The following is a 19269-nucleotide window of genomic DNA, read 5'->3' as shown; positions in this document are numbered from 1 at the left end:
AATATTAAAAAAATCTACAGACTACCGGCAACAGATAGATGCCTTGCTGAGTTTTGCCAACAACAGTTTCTGCGATGTTGCTGTTTCTTTGCTGGCTCGGTTGGTTGGTGCCTGCCGCACAACATCAACAGCAACGACCAAATGCTTGTTGTTTTGCCTATTCAGACAATCGTCGTCGATTGTTGTCGTTTCTCTCGATGTATTTTTCGTTGTTTGTTTTTCAAGTTTAAACTGAGACTCTCAATGCGATGTGGATTTAGTGGCGATTTAGCCAGCTACAGTAACAGACGTGTGCGCGATTTACAGCGATTTCTGAGACATAATTTCGAAACGGTCACAAAAGCGGAAAAAATAACGAGCAGTTTGTTTCTTCACATTAACAACAAAATAATAAATCCCCCCACTCACAACAATAACAAGAAATTTTTTGGCGTTTTGCTAAGCTAAGACGGGTCGGTTGCTGCCACCAATTATTGCCACTGCACAATTTTTTTATTTGTTACTGTTTTGGATTTTTTTGTTTGAAGATTTCGTTACAATTTTCGGTGTTGTTTTATTTTTGTGGGTTTTTAAAGTGCTCAGCTTATTTTGGACGCTGTAATTTCATTGCATTGTAAAATAGCGTGGAATGTTTGATGTTTCTTGGCTTGTGCGTCTGAGTTTGAGTTTTAGTTTACATTTGATTTGATTTGCCTGGCCGATGTAATAAAATTAAACGTGCTCCACACAATAAAAATAACTTTAAGTAAATTTATAGCAACAACAACAACAATTTAACGATGACAATTACAACAAAATCATGAAGACAACAAAATAGTTCGGCAATCGTGAAATGTAAATGTAAATCGAGACGAGAAATGCAACAAATTATTTAAAAATTCACTTCAAAAAAAAAAAAAAAAAAAAAAAAAGAATTCCCTACAAATCCAGCAGCTATTGTCACATTTGTGTTAGTTACTGTTGTTGTATTAACAAAGCTGCAGTTCAAACCGAAATGCTCTAAATTTATTTTTTGGTGTTTTCTTTTTGTCAGAAAAATTTGTAACGGAAGTGTTCAAGCCTCACTCAATTGAAACTTATTATTGGAGCAAAACAAACAACAAATTTGCCAATTGAACAACAAAAAAAGTTTGGAAAATTTCCTCAACACCAAAGTTAAAAAAATTAAAGTCTATAAAATAAAAATTTAAAATTAAAATAAATTTCCTTTAAACAAATTGTAAACCAAGAAAAGAAGTGCAGAAGTGCAGTGCATATTAAAAGAGAAAATAATTTGGTGAAAATATTTTGGAAATTGTATTTGCTGTTAAATCAAATTTTCCTTGCCTTCAAAATGTATCTGAACTATTGGCTATTAACGGTGTGGGCGGTAAGTTGCAGTTTTCTTTCAAGTTTTCTTTTAAGCGTATTTCATAATTGTAGCGAATTTTATGCTCGCCGATGCATCAGCATTGCATAATTGATACAGTCGATTATAACAAGAAATTGCGGCGTTTCTCACGCGATATTGAAATTGGCTGGTATACGCCTAGGTCTTTTTTAATAGAGTGAAAAATAATAATGTTTATGCTTATGTTCAAAAAGTTAATTGAACCCAAAAACAAAATAAATATGTATTCTGTAAATTGAATACTAGATCTATGGACAGAATATATCCATGTCAAGGATTCAACTATATACATTCGGAACGTCTATAATTGTCAAAAATTCATAATTTTCGTAGAAATACCACAATTTTCTGAAAACACTTTAATTTAATTATTTTTTGGAAAATGATTCGATTGTGTAACAGGTATTTGATCTGTTTATAGATGAAACTCTCAATTGGCTTAAGGTCTGCCTCATAAGAAAACTATTAATTTCAGGGTAAAATTCCTATGAAATGTTACATGTTGGGGTTCTGAATACGTCGCACAGTGCTTCAGAATCGTTCTTTGCTGGTCACAACTCTGTAACGTTTGAATGGTTAGAGATATATTCAAAAGCGATCAAATTCGGTCGGTTTAACATTTTGTTTTTTGGAACATAGGTGGCGTTTTTTATTGGGATTGATGATGCAATTTTGTTTTTTTTTTTCAAAATAATCTGATTTTTTCCCATTGTTGTTTTTTTATATATTACAACTAATTTATTAGTGGTGAACATTTGGCATTGTTCGCCAAAGGGTAGGCACGGAAAACTAAAGTTTCGATTCTCGCCACAAAATCTCATCAGTTCCCTTGTTATGTATTTGTGCATTTGTATGTAACACGAATAAGGAAACAAGATCGACCCATAATTCCATTTGGGGATATATGTACATGACTTTTATACAACCTCATATCCCTGTGTCATAGCGTGATGAGTTTTGCCATAAGATTACATAAAATCATAATTATAAGGTGATTCGGTGAAAAAACCTCACGCACAAAATGATTTTTAAATTTGAGTTTATCAAAATTATGGACATTTTTTGAAGTCACTGTAAGCAGATATACAATTGAAAATAAACTTTAAAGTCACATTAGATAATTAAACTGACATAACATTTATTTCATACTAATTTTTTTCAATTCTGACAATCGTAAAAATGTTGTAAACGCTTTTATTTAAAGATACAATTTTTTAACAAAAAATAAAAAATTTTAATTTTTTTCAAAGTCGTTTGTGCATGACCTTTTTCAATATTTGAATGAAATGAACTTTATTATAGTTATTAGTAGGCTTAGGGCCATTATTACATGTGTTCTTTTACAATCTGATGGATTTGAAAACACAAAATAAACCAATTTGGAGGCATTAAAAATGTAATTTATACATCGTAAGTTAATTCAAAGAAGCTCCTCCTTCAAATTCAATCATCACTTTTATCTTTAAGTTAAGCGGAACGCTCTAAATCTGTTCGGTAAATCCAACATATAACAAAAGAAGACTTGTAATAATGGGGGTTATATTTTTTCATTCGCGCAACAAAAAATAATTTTTGAAAAAAAAAATTCATTTATACATTTTTTTAAAAAATTATATTTTTAAAATCGATTTGTGCTTTTTTTAAATTTCAATGGAATAAATGATAGCGTAGTGATTATTAGGCAAAAGTTCATTCATCCATGCTACAGGAAATCATTTCTCAGAAAAAATGTCAAAAAGTCATAACCCTAATGTACATAGAATCACTTTCTGAGTCGATTTTTGCAAGTCCGTACGATCGCAACGTCTAGGTCGCTTTTGTTGTCCGATTCAGTTAAAATCGTTTCAGATTTAGATATAGCCGCCATATATATGTTCGACCGATTTCACGGAATGTTTGACGGATGTTTCGGTGCCGAAATTTGGAAAAAATATTGGGAGATCCAAAGTTTGGACCAAATCAGTTGCTACGTTCGAGATAATCGTGTGTACAATTTAAGAGAAATGTTTGGCATTTTTGAGGGGAAGTACGACATATACCTGGGGTCTAAAATGAAGGTCGGTACCTCCCGATTTTAGCTATTTTTAAGGTTTTTGACCATAAATCCCCCGAACTGGTTGAGCTTCGTTGGGGCTACAAAACTTTCAACACACCCATATTTTGAAAGTCTACCGATTTTAGGTATTTTAAAAGTTGTGGCCTCAGTATCTCATTTATTGTAAAGATATTGTTAGATTCCGTATGTAGTATTGTGAATCCAACAATTGTTTTGTTCACTTTCAACAATTGTTTTTGTTAAACACAAAAATAGTTTTTATCAACTGAACAATACTTTTCTTCGACAATTTTTTTGTTTTCTCTTGGTATTCGATGCCGTGGTGTAAAAACAATTTTGGTGAGTTTTGTTTGTACGACAGGATGATGTTGTTTTTTCTGTGTGTATATCAGTGTCGCCCAAGAATTTCCATCAATGGTTTAGTATGTGTGTATGTATGGGTGAAGAAAACAACAACCCCATGATGTTTATTATTTGTTTTCTTTCACTTACTCGTACACTGTAAGTGAGAGAGAGAGAGAAGCAAACGCAAAAACAACTCAGTGTGCGCCCTCCCTATACTGTCTTTGCAAAGAAGGTCGTCCCTGGTGTATATCAACAATGAAATTCTTGTTTTTATTTGTTTCTGTTTTGTTCCATTCTTCTATAGGGTTTGTTGATTGAGTTATATCGGCACAATCTGAGAAGTGCTTGTAATTTGTGTCTCCTTTTTATGTTATGATTTTTAATTATTCCTCATTTTGTGGTGGGTGGTTGCTCCGATGAGCCGCAATGGACTAGCTCTGTTTGTTTTTGTTGTCAAGTAAAACAGCAAACCATGTCTTGTGTCCATCAATGCTCGTAATGTTGTACGCCATATTTATATTAAAGTTATGTGGAGAGTGTATATGAGAATTATATACAATTAAATCAAAAATTTCAGTAACAGGTTTTCTGAGCCGACAATAGTTTTTGTAAAATCTCTAGACTATGATAGTTCCTACCATCGGTATTGTTAATGATTTTTACAATATGGCGGAATTTCGCAAGTTGTTTCTGTTTTCTATGTTTGGAGCAGAAGATGGTATTTTTGGATTTGGATTACAATGCTTGAAATAAAAAACAAATAATTTTTTGGAACAAAAATAGACAAGAAATATTTATTCTCTGCGTGCAAAGGATTCTTGGACAGACCCTTAACCGCTCTGAAACAAAAATGTTGATCATTTGTCTGGGTGGTACCCTAAGGAATGGACCTATAGGGCCCACTATTGAACTTTTGTCAAAGTTTGGACAAAATATTTCGAGATCCAAAGTTTGGACCAAATAGATTGCTCCGTTTAGTGATATCGCGTTTATCATTACAGAGAAAACTTTCGAACTTTGTGTGGAAGGCAACGGAAGGAATGGATGGAAAGGGTGGACCAACGCAGTATTCGTTTCGAGAGTTGTCGTGCGCACCAGCCACTGCACATCATGACCGTAAGAATGTTTTACAGCTTTCGGGTCATTTTCTCTAGAAGTATGGACTTGCCACTCAAAAAACTTGTACCATCGTAAAAGGGGCCTTGAGTGCAACCTGTTTCAAGTACAATCATAACTATTCGAGAGGACGTGTTAACATGCACTTTTCCGAAACTTGTGTAGGAGGTACCCGAAGAAATTGACATATACAGTCCATATTCAAACCTGATCTATGTTTCGCAGAAATGTACCAAATCGATTACTGCTGTCGAGAGTTATAGGAGAACTTTTGAGGAAGAGGCACCAAAAGGAGTGGACCATCATGGTCCAACTTAGAATTTGATTTATGTTTGAGCAAACTATTATGACTGCCAAAATATGGACCTACACTACACTATACATGGTGAAATAGCGGGTTTAAGAGCTTTCGTGCCATTTTCTCAGGACTTGCCCTAAAAAATTTGTACCGTCGTAATGAGGGCAGCAACTACAAGTTGTTACAATAAAAATCAAAACGATTCGAGAAGATGTCTTAATCCGCACTTTTCCGGAATTTTGTGTGGGAGGTACCCGAAAAAGGGACCGATATAGTCCATATTCGAACTTGATTTATGTCTGGAAGAAATATTACGATGTGCAAAGTATGGACGAAGTCGGTTAGTCTCTACGAGAGTTATCGTGCGCAGAGTTTTTGCGAAAAAAATTTTACTTTTGTGGGGGAGGTACCCGAGGGAGTAGACCGATATGGTCCATCTTCGAATTTGAAGCCAGACAAACATACAGATGGACGGACATTGCTAAATCGACTCAAAATTGTCTGAAACGAATTTCGTCCAAAAATATTTGCATTATTTCGACGCAATTTGTAAATTGCGTATTTTTAGTACTTTTAACTTAAATTACGTAGTTAGGATAAGCATTGGTTGCTTATATTGTATGGGAAAATACATGGGAGGTCTGAGCTATGGTCCAGTGAAAATATAGGTGCCATATGGACTCTCACATACTCCATTTGGCGTGTTCCAATATAATACAACTAGCAAAGTGCCCGCTACTTCGTATGCGTTAAATATATAAAACAAATGAACAATATATAATATAGAATGGTGGAAACATTTTGTGTACTAATACGTACCACTTTAGTTCGATTTTTGTCACGCCTACACATCAAGAGCAATCCACATTTTTTGAGATATTTTAATTGAGGTTCTCAGCGCAAATACGGCCTAACCCAACAACCGCCATCCTCATTTCTAGCTCTATCTGTTCCCCCAATTATAGAACTATTTAGTACTTTACATGTAAATATATACATACGAACCTCCTCCTATTATTTCAAAATTCCCATTACACAATAACAAATTGTACCAAATCCTGTGCCATTTACAACTTTTTACGTATATTTATGGCACATATTTCTTAAATCAGACGTTATAAGCAAATGATAACAATAATCTTAATTCCAAATCTCACGAATCCAGATCTATCCGTTCATCCAATACAAAATTGTAGCATACATGGAACCATTTCGTATCCCTAAGTGTACCTAATTCCACATTTTAGGATTCGAGCGCTATAATTTCACCTAAATCCTAATTGTACAAAATGTAGTACTTTTTGTAAGCATAAGTACGCATTTCTAAAACTAAGTACGCATTTCCAAAACTAACCCCAACAGTAATATTAACTCCAAAATTCAAGATTCCAGCTCTAACCGTTCGCTCAAATCCAAGTTGTAGCATATCTCAATCCTACACTCCAACAGTAATATTAATTCCAAATTTCTTGATTCCAGGTCTACCCGTTCGCTCAAATCCAAGTTGTACCAAATTTAGTACCGTTTAGTACTTTTCGTACATATAAGTACGAATTTCCAAAACTTCATCAATCCTACACCCCAACAGTAATCTTAATTCCAAACTTCAAGATTCCAGCTCTAGCCGTTTGCTCAAATCCAAATTGTACCAAATTTAGTACTTTTCGCACTCATAAGTACGAATTTCAAAAACTACTACTATATCTCAATCCTACACTCCAACAATAATCTTAATTCCAAATTTCTTGATTCCAACTCTATCCGTTCGCTCAAATCCAAATTGTACCAAATTTAGTACTATTTAGTACTTTTCCTACCCATAACTAAAAATTTCCAAAATTTTATCAATCCTACAATTCAACAGGTATTTTAAATTCAAAATTGGGGATGGCAGCTACATCAGATCACCAAAATCCAAATTGTACCAAATTTAGTACCATTTAGTACTTTTCGTACCCATAAGTAAAAATTTTCAAAACTACCTCAGTGCTATGTTCAAACGATAACTCAAATCCAAATTTGGTTCCATTTAGTACTATTCGTATCCATAGTACGAATTTCTAAACCTACCTCTATCAACACTTCAACATCAATTTTAATTCCGAATTTCACGATTCCAAATGTATCCTATCACTGAAATCCAAATTGTACCAAATTTAGTACTATTTAGTACTTTTCCTACCCATAACTACAAATTTCCAAAACTTTATCAATCCTACACTCAAACAGTACTCCTTATTCCAAACCTCGGGTTTCCAGCTATATCCGTCCACCAAAATGCAAATTGTACCAAATTTGGTACCATTTAGTACTTTCGTACCCATGAGTACGAATTTCTACAACTACATCAATCCTACACGCCAACAGTAATCTTAATTCCAAATTTCAGGATTACAGCTGCATCCGATCACAGTAATCCAAATTGTACCAAATTTGATACCATTTAGTACTTTTCGTATCCAAAGTACGTACTTCCAAACCTTCCTCTTTCAACACTCCATCAGTAATCGTAATTCCGAATTTCAGGATTCCAAATGTATCCGATCACATAAATTAAAATTTGGTACCATTTAGTACTTTTCGTACCCATAAAACTAAAAATTTCAAAAACTTCATCAATACTACACACCAACAGTAATCCTTATTCCGAATCTCTGGATTCCAGTTCACCGTTCACCCAAATCCAAATTGTACCAGATTTGGTACCATTTAGTACTTTTCGTACACATAAGTACAAATTTTCAAAACTACCTCAGTGCTATGTTCAAACAATAAGCTTAATTCCGAATTTCAGAATTCCAGATACATCCGATAACTCAAATCCAAATTTGGTACCATTTAGTACTATTCGTATCCAAAGTACGAATTTCCAAACCTACCTCTATCAACACTCCAACAACAATTTTAATTCCGAATTTCACGATTCCAAATGTATCCCATCATTGAAATCTAAATTTTACCAAATTTAGTACTATTTAGTACTTTTCCTACCCATAACTAAAAATTTCCAAAACTTTATCTATCCACACTCCAATAGTACTCCTTATTCCAAATCTCGGAATTTCAGCTATATCCGTTCATCCAAATCCAAATTGTACCAAATTTGGTACTATTTAGTACTATTCGTACCCAAGAGTACCAATATCCACAACTACCTCAATCCTACACGCGAACAGTAATCTTAATTCCAAATTTCAGAATTACAGCTGCATCAGATCACCGTTTTCCAAATTGTACCAAATTTAGTACCATTTAGTACTTTTTGTTCCCATAGGTCCGAATTTCCAAACCTACTTCTATCCAACACTTCAAAAGTAATCTTACTTTCGAATTCCAAATCCAAACTGTACAAAATTTGGTACCATTTAGTATTTTTCGTTGCCATAAGTACGAATTTCCAAAAGTATCCCAATCCCACACTCCAATAGTAATCTTAATTCCAAATTTCACTATTCCAGCTCTATCCGATCACTTAAATTCATATTGTACCAAATTTGGTACCATTTAGTACTTTTCGTACCCAAAAGTACGAATTTCCAAAATACTTCTATCCTACACCCCGACAGTAATCCTAATTCTAAATTTCAGGATTCCAGCTCCATCCGTTCCCCCAAATCCAAAATGCACCTTATTTGGTACTATTTAGTACCTTTTGTACCCATATGTACGAACTTCGAAAACTACCTCCATATCTCTAACCTACACTCCAACAGTAATAGTAATTCACAAATTTCAGAATTCCAACTTTATCGGTTCGCCCTAATTCAAATTGTACCAAATTTAGTACCATTTAGTACTATTCGTACACATGAGTGCACATTTTCAAAACCACCTCCTTGTATCAACTCATCTTCCTAACCTTGATTTGCATTCCAAATTTCAAGATTTTAGCTCTATCCGTTCACGTAATACCAAATAGTACTAAATTTAGTAACTTTTAGTACTTTTCGTACACTTATAGTTCGAATTTCCAAAAACCATTTGGTACACCTTTCTAACTCCCCATCAGTGAACCACATTCCAAATTTCAGAATTCTAGCTCTTCGCGTTTGCCTAATACAAAGGGTACCATATTTAGTACCTTTTAGTACTTTTAGTACAGTTCTAGTTCGAATTTCCAAAAATCCAGCCTTATCTGACACCTTCGGACCAAGAGTGACCCTCACCCAAAATTTCAAGATTCTAGCTTTAGCCGTTTAGTCTGGGCGTTGATTATCAGTCAGTCAGTGAGTCAGTGAATCAGTGAGTCATCATTACTGAACTCTTTTATAAGTATAGATGATGGGACTAAATTTTGCTATGGTTACATTTACGGAAGTAACCCTACAAATTTAATATTCTGAGACCCATAGTAAAATTTTATGGCGAACATTTTTGTAGAATATTTGAATTTGATATGATCACAAAAATATTCCCTTATCCTCCTCTGTAAATTGTCAAAGACACAAAATGCCTATAATACAAGGATTCTAACATATCTTAACTCGAATATTTCGAAAAAAAACTAGAAATGGGCGGAACTTTCCCCGCCTACTTTGGTTACTTTCCGATGTAAATTTAAAAACGCAGATACACGTGTCTTATGTTTTTAGTTCTACATTCATAATCAAATCAGTTTTTTTCATCATTTTGAAAAAAAAAAAATTGAGTATTGTTGAACAGTGTTATTGTTGTTAATATCTGTTATTTGTGTTTTGTGTTCAATACAATTACGGTGACACTAAATTTATGATACAAAATTATTCTTTTGAGAAAATCAGAAGGAAAAAACACATAGGAGAAAAGGTAAAATTAATCAATTGCTCAACTTTTGAACTTGCGAAAAATTAATCAATGTCCTAAATCGATCATTGACTTTGTAAGCAATCTTATATTATTTGTAATAACAAATTCCCACCAATTTGTAACTGTAACATTAAATGACTTCTTAATGTTCACCAATTAAAATTTGTGCAGCAGTTTTTCTTAACTAAGCAATTAAAATGCTAATTAAGTTTCCATTATTCTGATATACAACAACAAATTTCCCAAAAATTGTTTATTGTTGTTCGTGCAATGAATCAATAAGGTGATTTATTATTGCAAAAAGTGTCATTGTATATTTCAACAAATTAGCAAATGTAAAAATAAATTTATCAAATTTTTTTGGGGGAATTTCTACTTAATTTATAACGATTAATTTTGTTGTTAACAATTAGTTTTAATAAAAAAATGCCTTTTCACAAAAAAAATATATGCATGATCCCCAAGCAAAAAAAAAATTCTTTTAATTATTTTCGGTGGCTTGTTAATTATAAAAATGATGTAAATCAAATGCAGTCGGTCAAAGATTTAAATCACTGTCAAATGCTTTTGATTTAAACTTTTAATTACCCCAAGAATGCCATTCTAACTACATATCAAATTATTTATAAAACCAAATACATATTGCGTTGAGTGTAAATGTTAAGTGTGGTAAATGTACCGTTCACAAAACATTCTAATAATGTTTGGCCAAAAGAATAAACAAGTCTTTTGGGTTCTCATTTTTTTGTGTGTCTGCGACATACATTCCATATTTGTAATTTAGTAAATGGAGGTTATTTCTGTTATTAATTAAAAGCTTTAATAGAATTTTAGAAAAATTCCCACTGAATAAAAATTGTAGAAAATATTTTAAATTATTTTATTAAAATAATATTTATGTAATTCACAAAATCTATGCACCATTTTTAAAAATAAATTTATTTCATTCATGCCCATTAAAATGCTTCTGTCATATTTTTTAATAGGAGTCCAATGAACTTTGTGACTGGTGTCATCAAATTCACGCGTTCAAGTGTATTTTTTTTCAACTAAGATGCATTATTTTTTTATTAGTCCAGTCAAATAAATGTCCCTGAATTTTGCTGAAATTAGAATAACAATTAAAATAATTTATTTGTTCTTAACTTGTCACATTACAAATTTGAATAATTTGCATGCATTCAATGATGTTGGGATAATTTTTAGTCCTTTTTAAGACCATTTTGTATGATGGAAAATTACTTCAGAATGTTGATATAAGCTGCATTGCCTGAGGAATTTTTTGGAACTTTTATTGCACATCCTGTCGTAAAATGTTTGTAAACAAATATATTCCATTACAATTAAAACGCGACTACTTTATATTCGAATCAAATAAATGTAATATAATAATGTGCTGGAAACCCAATAAAATTTGTCAGAGATTGTGTTAAAAGTAAGTAAAGACTAAAAATGGACGGGTCCGATCATGTGATACCCTACACCATTTACTTTTGATGGATGAAAAATGAAAAAAAATACTCCTCTTATACTCTTAGATCCGCATAACGGTTATGATACCAGCCATCGACATTTTATACCCTAAGCATTTATGCTAACGAGGGTACATACATTTACATACTTGCAAAATGTGCCTCATCGAAATAATGATTTTAGATCCCATGTATGTTTGGACGAAATCCGTTTCAGACAATTTTGATTCGATTTATCAATGTACGTCCACCTGTCTGTGTGTCTAACTGGCTGGAACGATAACTCTCGAACGGATGAACCGTGTTGGTATTCTTAATATTTTGTCCAAACTTAGTTTAAGTTCGAAGATCAGCTATATCGGTCCACTGCTTCAGGTACCTCTCTCAAAAAAGTACGAAAATGTTCGGGAAATTTGTGCACACGATAACTCTTGAAGGGAGTAACCGATTTGATCCATACTTTACACATTGTGAATCTTCTACCAGACATAAATGAGATTCCAATATGGACTCTATCGGTCCACTCCTTCTGGAACCTCCCACACAAAATTTTGGAGAAGTTCAGTTTAGGACCTGCTCTCGAATAGCTTTGGTTTTTGTTGTAACAACTATTATTCGCTGCATCCATTATCACAGTACAAGTCCATACTTCCTGGGAGAAGTGCAGTTAAAGGCCTGCTCTCGAATCGCTTTGCTTCGTTTTGAAATAATTGGTATTCGCTGCCCCCATTACGGCGGTACAAGTTTTATCAGGGGCAAGCCCATACTTCCAGAGAAAGCGTTAAAAACCCTATGGCGCCATGTGTAATTTTTGGAGCGCACTAAAACTCACGAACGGATCAGCCGAATCGGTACAAAATTTGGCAAATTACATTGAAATGACTTCAGAATCGGATATAGTCTCATATATATTTTCGCCCGATTTTAGGTTTTTGGTGCACCAAACTCTCTACATATTTCCAATTTTAATAAAATTTTATATTTGTGATGGAATTTGTATTAGAAAAAAAGCTCACCAAATTATTTTTGGATATAGCTTCCATATACATATATTTGCCCTATTTCATGTATTTGACACACCAAACACTAAATTTGACAGACATTTTATTGAAATGTGGAAAATGTAACTCAATTTGGTCTAGAAAAAATTTCGCCATATTATATTAAAATTGTGTTGGTATGGGTATTAGGGTTATGATTTTTTGAGGTATTTTCTGAAAAATGATTTCCTGACAGATCCGCAGTGAGTCGAACTTCCGCGTTATGGCGTGATGAAATTTTTCCTAGAGACCCTGTAAGGCATTAGGAATTAGCGTTATATCTTTGTTCACTCTTGTTTTAGCTTATTTTTTAGATGACATGTCTGCAGTCAAATCGAATGAGGATTATTTTTGTAGAGCACTTGGACCTTTTAACTCGCTTCCTTCAATGTCTTTTTCGTCCTTTATTTTAAGAACCGCTATAAAAGTACCACAAGATGACGTTTTTCAGCTTCGAAATGTTCTGCAAAAATGTCGCTCAGAAAATTTTAGGCACGGCTCTCATTGACAACTAATCGATTTTGTAGCGTTTCCGTGGTCGTTTTGTGCATTTACGCTGTTTTTGTTCAGAAAATACTATATTTTGTTTTTTCTGAGCGACATTTTTGCAGAACATTTCGAAGCTAAAAAACGTCATCTTGTGGTGCTTTTATAGCGGCAATTAAAATAAAGGACGAAAAGGATATTGAAAGAAGCGAGTTAGAAGGTCGAAGTGCTCTACGAAAATAATCTTCATTCGATTCGACTGAAGACATGTCATCTCAAAAATAAGCTAAAGCAACAGTGAACAAAGATATAACGCTAATTCCTGACGCCTTACTGGGTATCTAGTTAAAAGGATACAGAGATATTGAGCCTTGAAAAAGTCGAATTTTTGTAAAAACTATATACAAAAAATTCTAATAACTTCTTTAATATTGGTCTAAATAGAAAGAAATCTTGTTTGATTTTCTTATTTTTTTATCAACTATCTTATAAGAAATGGACAAGAAGAAATGCTCAGGGGCGTGGATGCAATTTAATATTTAAAATCTATTTTTATCAATGATTGTACTCTTTGATTTTCTTGATTTTTTTTGTATTAAACTATGATTAATTACAAAAATTTTAAGTCCTATTTGGTAGAGGGGTTCGAATAATAACTATTTTTTGAATTTTCATTAAAATTTTTCAATACAATTTTTCCTCTATACCAATGTGAAACATTTATTTTAGCAAAAAAAAAAAAAAAAAAAAATAATTATATAACATGTGTTTCTTTAAACTTAAACATCGTTAAAACGGATTTATTTTTCGATTTTGAAAATGGATTTGCAATTATTGTACCAGCCGGAATAAACTAACTAAACTGAGGATCAAATAATTAAAGCTCGGGAATTATATTATATGAGCCAAATAATCTACAAAAAATTAAAGTGATATTTTCTTCAGAAGAAGATTATTGAAATACGGAAGATGGTTAAACCTATCGCAGTAATTGCTACTTCTCTTCTTTATTTGCATATTCGATCTCCGAATATAAGCGACCAATACAATTATATATCATTATTTGTTACAAATTTTAAGGTATATTCATATATTATTCGTGATCTCTATAAAAGCTTCTCTATTTCTGGCTTCACTCAGTAGGAATGAGAAATTTTCAATGCCGGTCCATTTCAGAATATTGTCAATCCATGATGTTTCTTTCCGTCCTCTGGATGGCTTCCCTTCTATAGTTCCACCGATTATGGTTTGGAGCAGCTTGTATTTTCGGTTCCTCATTATATGTCCAAGATATGACACTTTTCTTCTTTTTATTGTTGTAATTAGTTCACGTTCTCGATTAACCCTTGTCAGAACTACTGAATTGGGTATCAAATTTGTCCATGGGATTTTTAGGATACGTCGATAAATCCACGTTTCAAAAGATTCTAGTTTCTTTATGTCAACGGCTTTTAGCGTCCATACTTCTGAGGCGTACAGCAAGACCGACCAGACATAAGTTTTAACAAATCGAATTTTTGTTTCCATGTTTATGTCATGACTGCATAAGACATTTTTGTATTTGAAAAATGCACCTCTCGCCATTTCTATTCTGCATCGTATTTCTTTTGTGTTATCCCAGTTTTCATTTATTTTGACGCCGAGATATTTAAAAGTCTGTACTCTATCTATATGTACATTATTTATTTGTAATTCGGTTGTTTCTTCGTTTCTGGATTTGGATATAATCATATATTTAGTTTTTGGGATGTTGATCTTTAACCCATACTTTTCGCTACAGATATTTAGACGAGTCAGAAGGAATTGTAATTCTGACAGGCTACTTGCAATTAACGTGGTATCATCTGCATATCTGATGTTGTTGACGAATGTTCCACCAATATATATGCCTTTACGAACGTTAGAGACTGATTCTTGAAAAATTCTTTCGGCGTAAATATTAAATAGTAATGGTGATAGTATGCAGCCCTGTCTAACTCCTCTCGATAATTGCTACACCATTCATAAAATCGCAAAATGAAAAAGTTTTTAAAATGTTAATAAATGCAACGTATTATTTTTTGGTAAAATAACATATTTTGCCCAGTGCTCCCACTGAGGACAAGGACGAACAGACCAAAGTTATATTTTACGAGCGCTTAGAAGAAACTTATGACCGTTGCCCTGCCCATGACATTTAAATTCTACTAGGCGATTTTAATGTCAAAATTGGAAAGGAGAATATCTTTGGCCCAACAGTCGGGTGATTCAGTCTCCACAGTGAAACATCTGACAATGGTATGAGACTGATAGACTTTGCCGCTGCAAGAAACATGGTAGTTAGCAGTACCAGACTTAGGCATCTCGATATTCATAAGGGCTCATGGCTGTCGCCAGATCAAAGAACAAGAAATCAAATTGATCACGTTGTGATAGATGGAAGACATGCATCAAACGTGTTGGATGTACGATCGTTCTGAGGTGCAAACATAGACTCGGACCACTACCTTCTTGCAGCAAAGGTACGTACCCGATTAAACGTAGCAAACAAAGTGCGAACAGACACAACACGGAAGTTGGACATCGGTAAGCTGCAATCACAACAGATAGCCACAGCATTTTCCACTGGCCCAACTGCTTAATCAAAGCACTCCTCGTCCCGATAACATATCAGGACAATAGCAAAATATTGCCCACTCCATGCAAACAAACGCAAAATCAGTACTTGGATACCAGAGACCTCCACCAAGGAATCCATGGTATGACCAGGAGTGTCGTGCTGCTACCGAAGAGAAAAATGCGGCATATAAGGCTACTTTACAATCCGTAGCAACGCGTAGCGCACGAGAGAGGTATCAGGAGAAAAGGAGAGAGGAAAAAGAGAGAGATGGAAAAACGGGAGTGTGAACAAATCGAGATGTACTGGAGACAGAATGAAGTCCGAAAATTCTACCAAAGAGTAAAACATAAAACTGATGGCTTTGGAACTGGCACATCCTCCTGTAGAGACCAGCAATGTAATCTGGTTGGTATCCAATAGTAGCGAAGTCGACGAAGATACCACAGATCCAATCCCAGAAGATGGTATTGAATGCATACCACCCGTCCAATAAACCGGCTGAAGAATAATAAGGCAGCAGGAGCTGATGGTCTACCAGTCGAGCTGTTTAAAACCGGAGGCGTCACGCTGATAAGGTGTATGCATCTGCTAGTTAGCTCTATCTGGCAGGAAGAACGCGTACCCGACGATTGGAACCTGAGCATCCTGTGTCCTGTCCATAAGAAAGGAGATAAGACTTTATGCTCCAACTATAGGGGCATAAGTCTTCTCCATATCGCCTACAAGATAGTGTCAGGGATATTGTGCGAACGACTAAAGCCCATGGTCAACGAAATATTTGGACCATACCAATGCGACTTTAGACCAGGCAAGTCTACCATTGACCAGATATTTACCCTGCGACAAATTCAGAGAAGACCCAAGAGATGCAGATCGACACCTACCCAGTTTTTGTCGATTATAAAGCAGCCTTCGACAGCCCGCTACGTTCAAAGGTATTCCAAGCAATGTCTGAATTTGGTATCCCCGCAAAGCTCATTCGGCTTTGTAAAATGACTCTAACTGACACAAGATCTTCAGTTAAAATAAGAAAGAACCTCTCCGAAGAGTTTTGTACCAAAAGAGGTTTCAGGCAAGGAGACAGCCTTTCGTGTGATCTTTTCAACATCCTGCTAGAAAAGGTTATACGAGAGGCAAACGTCAAAAGAAGTGGCACAATCTACACCAATAGCCACATGATACTTGCTTATGCTGATGATATTGACATCATGGGATGATCAGTAAAAGAAGTAACCGATACCTTTATGAAGGTCAAAGGAGAATCTGCTAAAGTGGATCTGGCGGTAAACGGCGAGAAGACCATGCGACGCGCAATGCGTCCATTGAAATCGGACCAACTGTTGAACTTGGTTCCTATAATTTTGAGGTAGTAAAAGACTTCGTATACCTCGGCACCGCCGTAAACACAACAAATGATATCAGCTGTCAAATAAAAAGAAGAATTGTATTGGCCAACAGATGCTACTTTGGCTTAAGTAAGCACTTTAAAAACAAAGCCACAACTCGTCAAACAAAAATAACGCTTTACAAAACATTGATACTACCCGTGCTGATGTATGGTTCCAAAGCCTGGGTACTTGTGCAAGCAGATAAGGCAGTGCTTGGCGTGTTTGAGAGAGAAAAATTTTTCGAAAGATCTACGGACCGATCTGCGTTGACGGTGAATATCGACGTCGTATGGACCACGAGCTGTATCTGCTATACAACGACATCAATATTGTTAAACGTATCGAGATGCAGCGATTGCGTTGGCTAGGCCGTATCATAAGAATGGGCGAAGATGAACCCGCTAAAAAGGCGTATAAATACGAACCGCTTGGCGGTGCACGCAGAATTAGCAGGCCAAGGAATAGATGGCGCAAACAAGTGGATGAAGAGATGAAAAGGCACGGTATTCCAGGGTGCGAAGCAACGAATAGAGATAATTGGAGATCTTTTCTTAGTTCGGTCTATGGAATGGGCCAGCTAAGTAAGTAGGTATATAGGAAAAACTTTATTGACAAATTTTTAAAAAAAAAATTTAGAACAAATAGTAATTATTTGAATCTCACTACCAAATAGGAATTAACATTTTTGTAAATAATATTAGTTTAATGCGAAAACAAATTCAAGCCAATCGCAGAGCATTTTTTTATTTTTTATTAGATAGCTGATACAAAAACAAAAAAAAAAAATACAAAAAAAAAATATTAAATAAGTTATGAGTACTTCTTTGCATATAGTTTTTACTGAATTCGACTTTTTCAAGGCATGATATCTCTGGAAAAACCACTTTTTGAAAAAGTGTCCGATTTCACTGAGAAATCCCCTTATATTTTTTTATAAAATCTATATGTGTAAAAGTTTATGATTATTACATTTTATATAGACCTTTCCCCTAGGATATGTGTGGGAAATATACCGATAGCATGTTCCATAGAACAATGCAGTCGTTGTTAATATTTTAACACGTTTGAAACAAAATAAAGTTTATAACATACTCGTATTGGGAATAATTCGGCGAAATATGAAAGAATCATGCAAAAAAAGAGAGCAGGTGATCAAAGTTTTAAAAATTTATGATGTATGTAGGTGGCTTAAAACTTTTCTTGATGTCATTTTTTTTTATTGATTTATGGTGAGTTTTGATATACATTTAGAGTTTGGATACAATGCTTTCATTGTTCGCCTATCAAACATTCCCACACAAAATTCTTATTCTGATTTATTTTTTCCACGAATTACATATTTATTTATGTTTTTATGATAAGGTAGAAAGATTGAAACTATTGCAAACTATTTATGATTGACGTCAAATGCTTTAATACAAAATTTTTTTCTACTTTTGCCAACAAAGTTCATTCAACTTGTAATTAGTTTGAAGTGAAGTGTCTTAGAAATACAAAAACAACAAAATGTGTGTGCATACAAAGTTTGTGGGCCTCTGAATTTGTTAAGATTTCCAACAATTAGATCGAGGATAACAAATTACCTTTGAAATGACAGTGGGTTATGTTAACGGCAGATATGTCATACGTTTTGAAAAACCGCACTGATTTCTTGTCACGTTCGAATGGCTGGAGTTGGGTTGATGGCTGGCATTTTTGTTGTAGCTGTTGCTAGTAGCTAGAATCAACAACAGCAACAACCGCAGCAACAATAATAATAAATTCCTAATTGAATTCAAAAGACGGTTGATCTAACCGTTTTATTGTTGCCATAATTCAGAAGCGTCCAACATTAGACATGAGTCATTTGTAAAGGTCGCTTGTCACGTTTTGAGGTATTTTTTTTTTCTCTCTCTACTGTTTTTGTAATTTGTTGTTAGTCGTTGTGATTTCCTTTTGTTTACATATATCATTTGTTAAAAAAAACAACAACAACACACAAATCAATGATTATCAATAGCTAATCATTACCACCAAGCGCTAAGGGTGCTTGGCGAGCTGATTGTATAAAATATGGGTCAAATATTTCATGTTTTGTGTTGTACTGGTTTAAATCGAGTTGTTGTTGTTCTTGTTTTAACTTTAGAATTTATTTGAGAAATGCTGGTTGGTCTATTGCAAAAAATCAAAACAAATCTCAGTCTGATCTCATGAATTATTTAAAAGCTTCTGATTTTTGCTTTTGTTTTCATTTGAGGTCGTAATGAATTATTTCCCAATTTTGTGTTGACCGTTGTTGTTGTTGAGTTGTTGGT

The 19269-nt window shown here is 34.1% G+C and overlaps 1 protein-coding gene across 2 annotated transcripts in view; it reads left to right on the top strand.

Annotated features, from left to right (window-relative positions):
* The first annotated feature begins 248 nt into the window (after window positions 1-248).
* LOC141402780 (uncharacterized) overlaps window positions 249-19269 on the top strand; it is a 108175-nt gene continuing 89154 nt past the window's right edge. The window contains exons 1-2 of one of the 2 annotated variants that reach the window (XM_073984727.1): window positions 249-452; window positions 1034-1369. In XM_073984727.1, the coding sequence (XP_073840828.1) occupies window positions 1334-1369 (36 nt within the window). In that variant the 5' untranslated portion in view covers window positions 249-452; window positions 1034-1333. Of the gene's footprint in view, window positions 1370-19269 lie in introns of both variants that reach the window. The other variant, XM_073984726.1, reaches the window with a different exon arrangement.

Source organism: Musca autumnalis, unplaced genomic scaffold, assembly GCF_047663935.1.
Source record: "Musca autumnalis isolate F117 unplaced genomic scaffold, ASM4766393v1 scaffold_4, whole genome shotgun sequence".
Taxonomy (NCBI): Eukaryota; Metazoa; Arthropoda; class Insecta; order Diptera; family Muscidae; genus Musca; species Musca autumnalis.
Note: the sequence above shows the minus strand (reverse complement) of the source record. Positions and strands in the feature narration are given on the sequence as shown.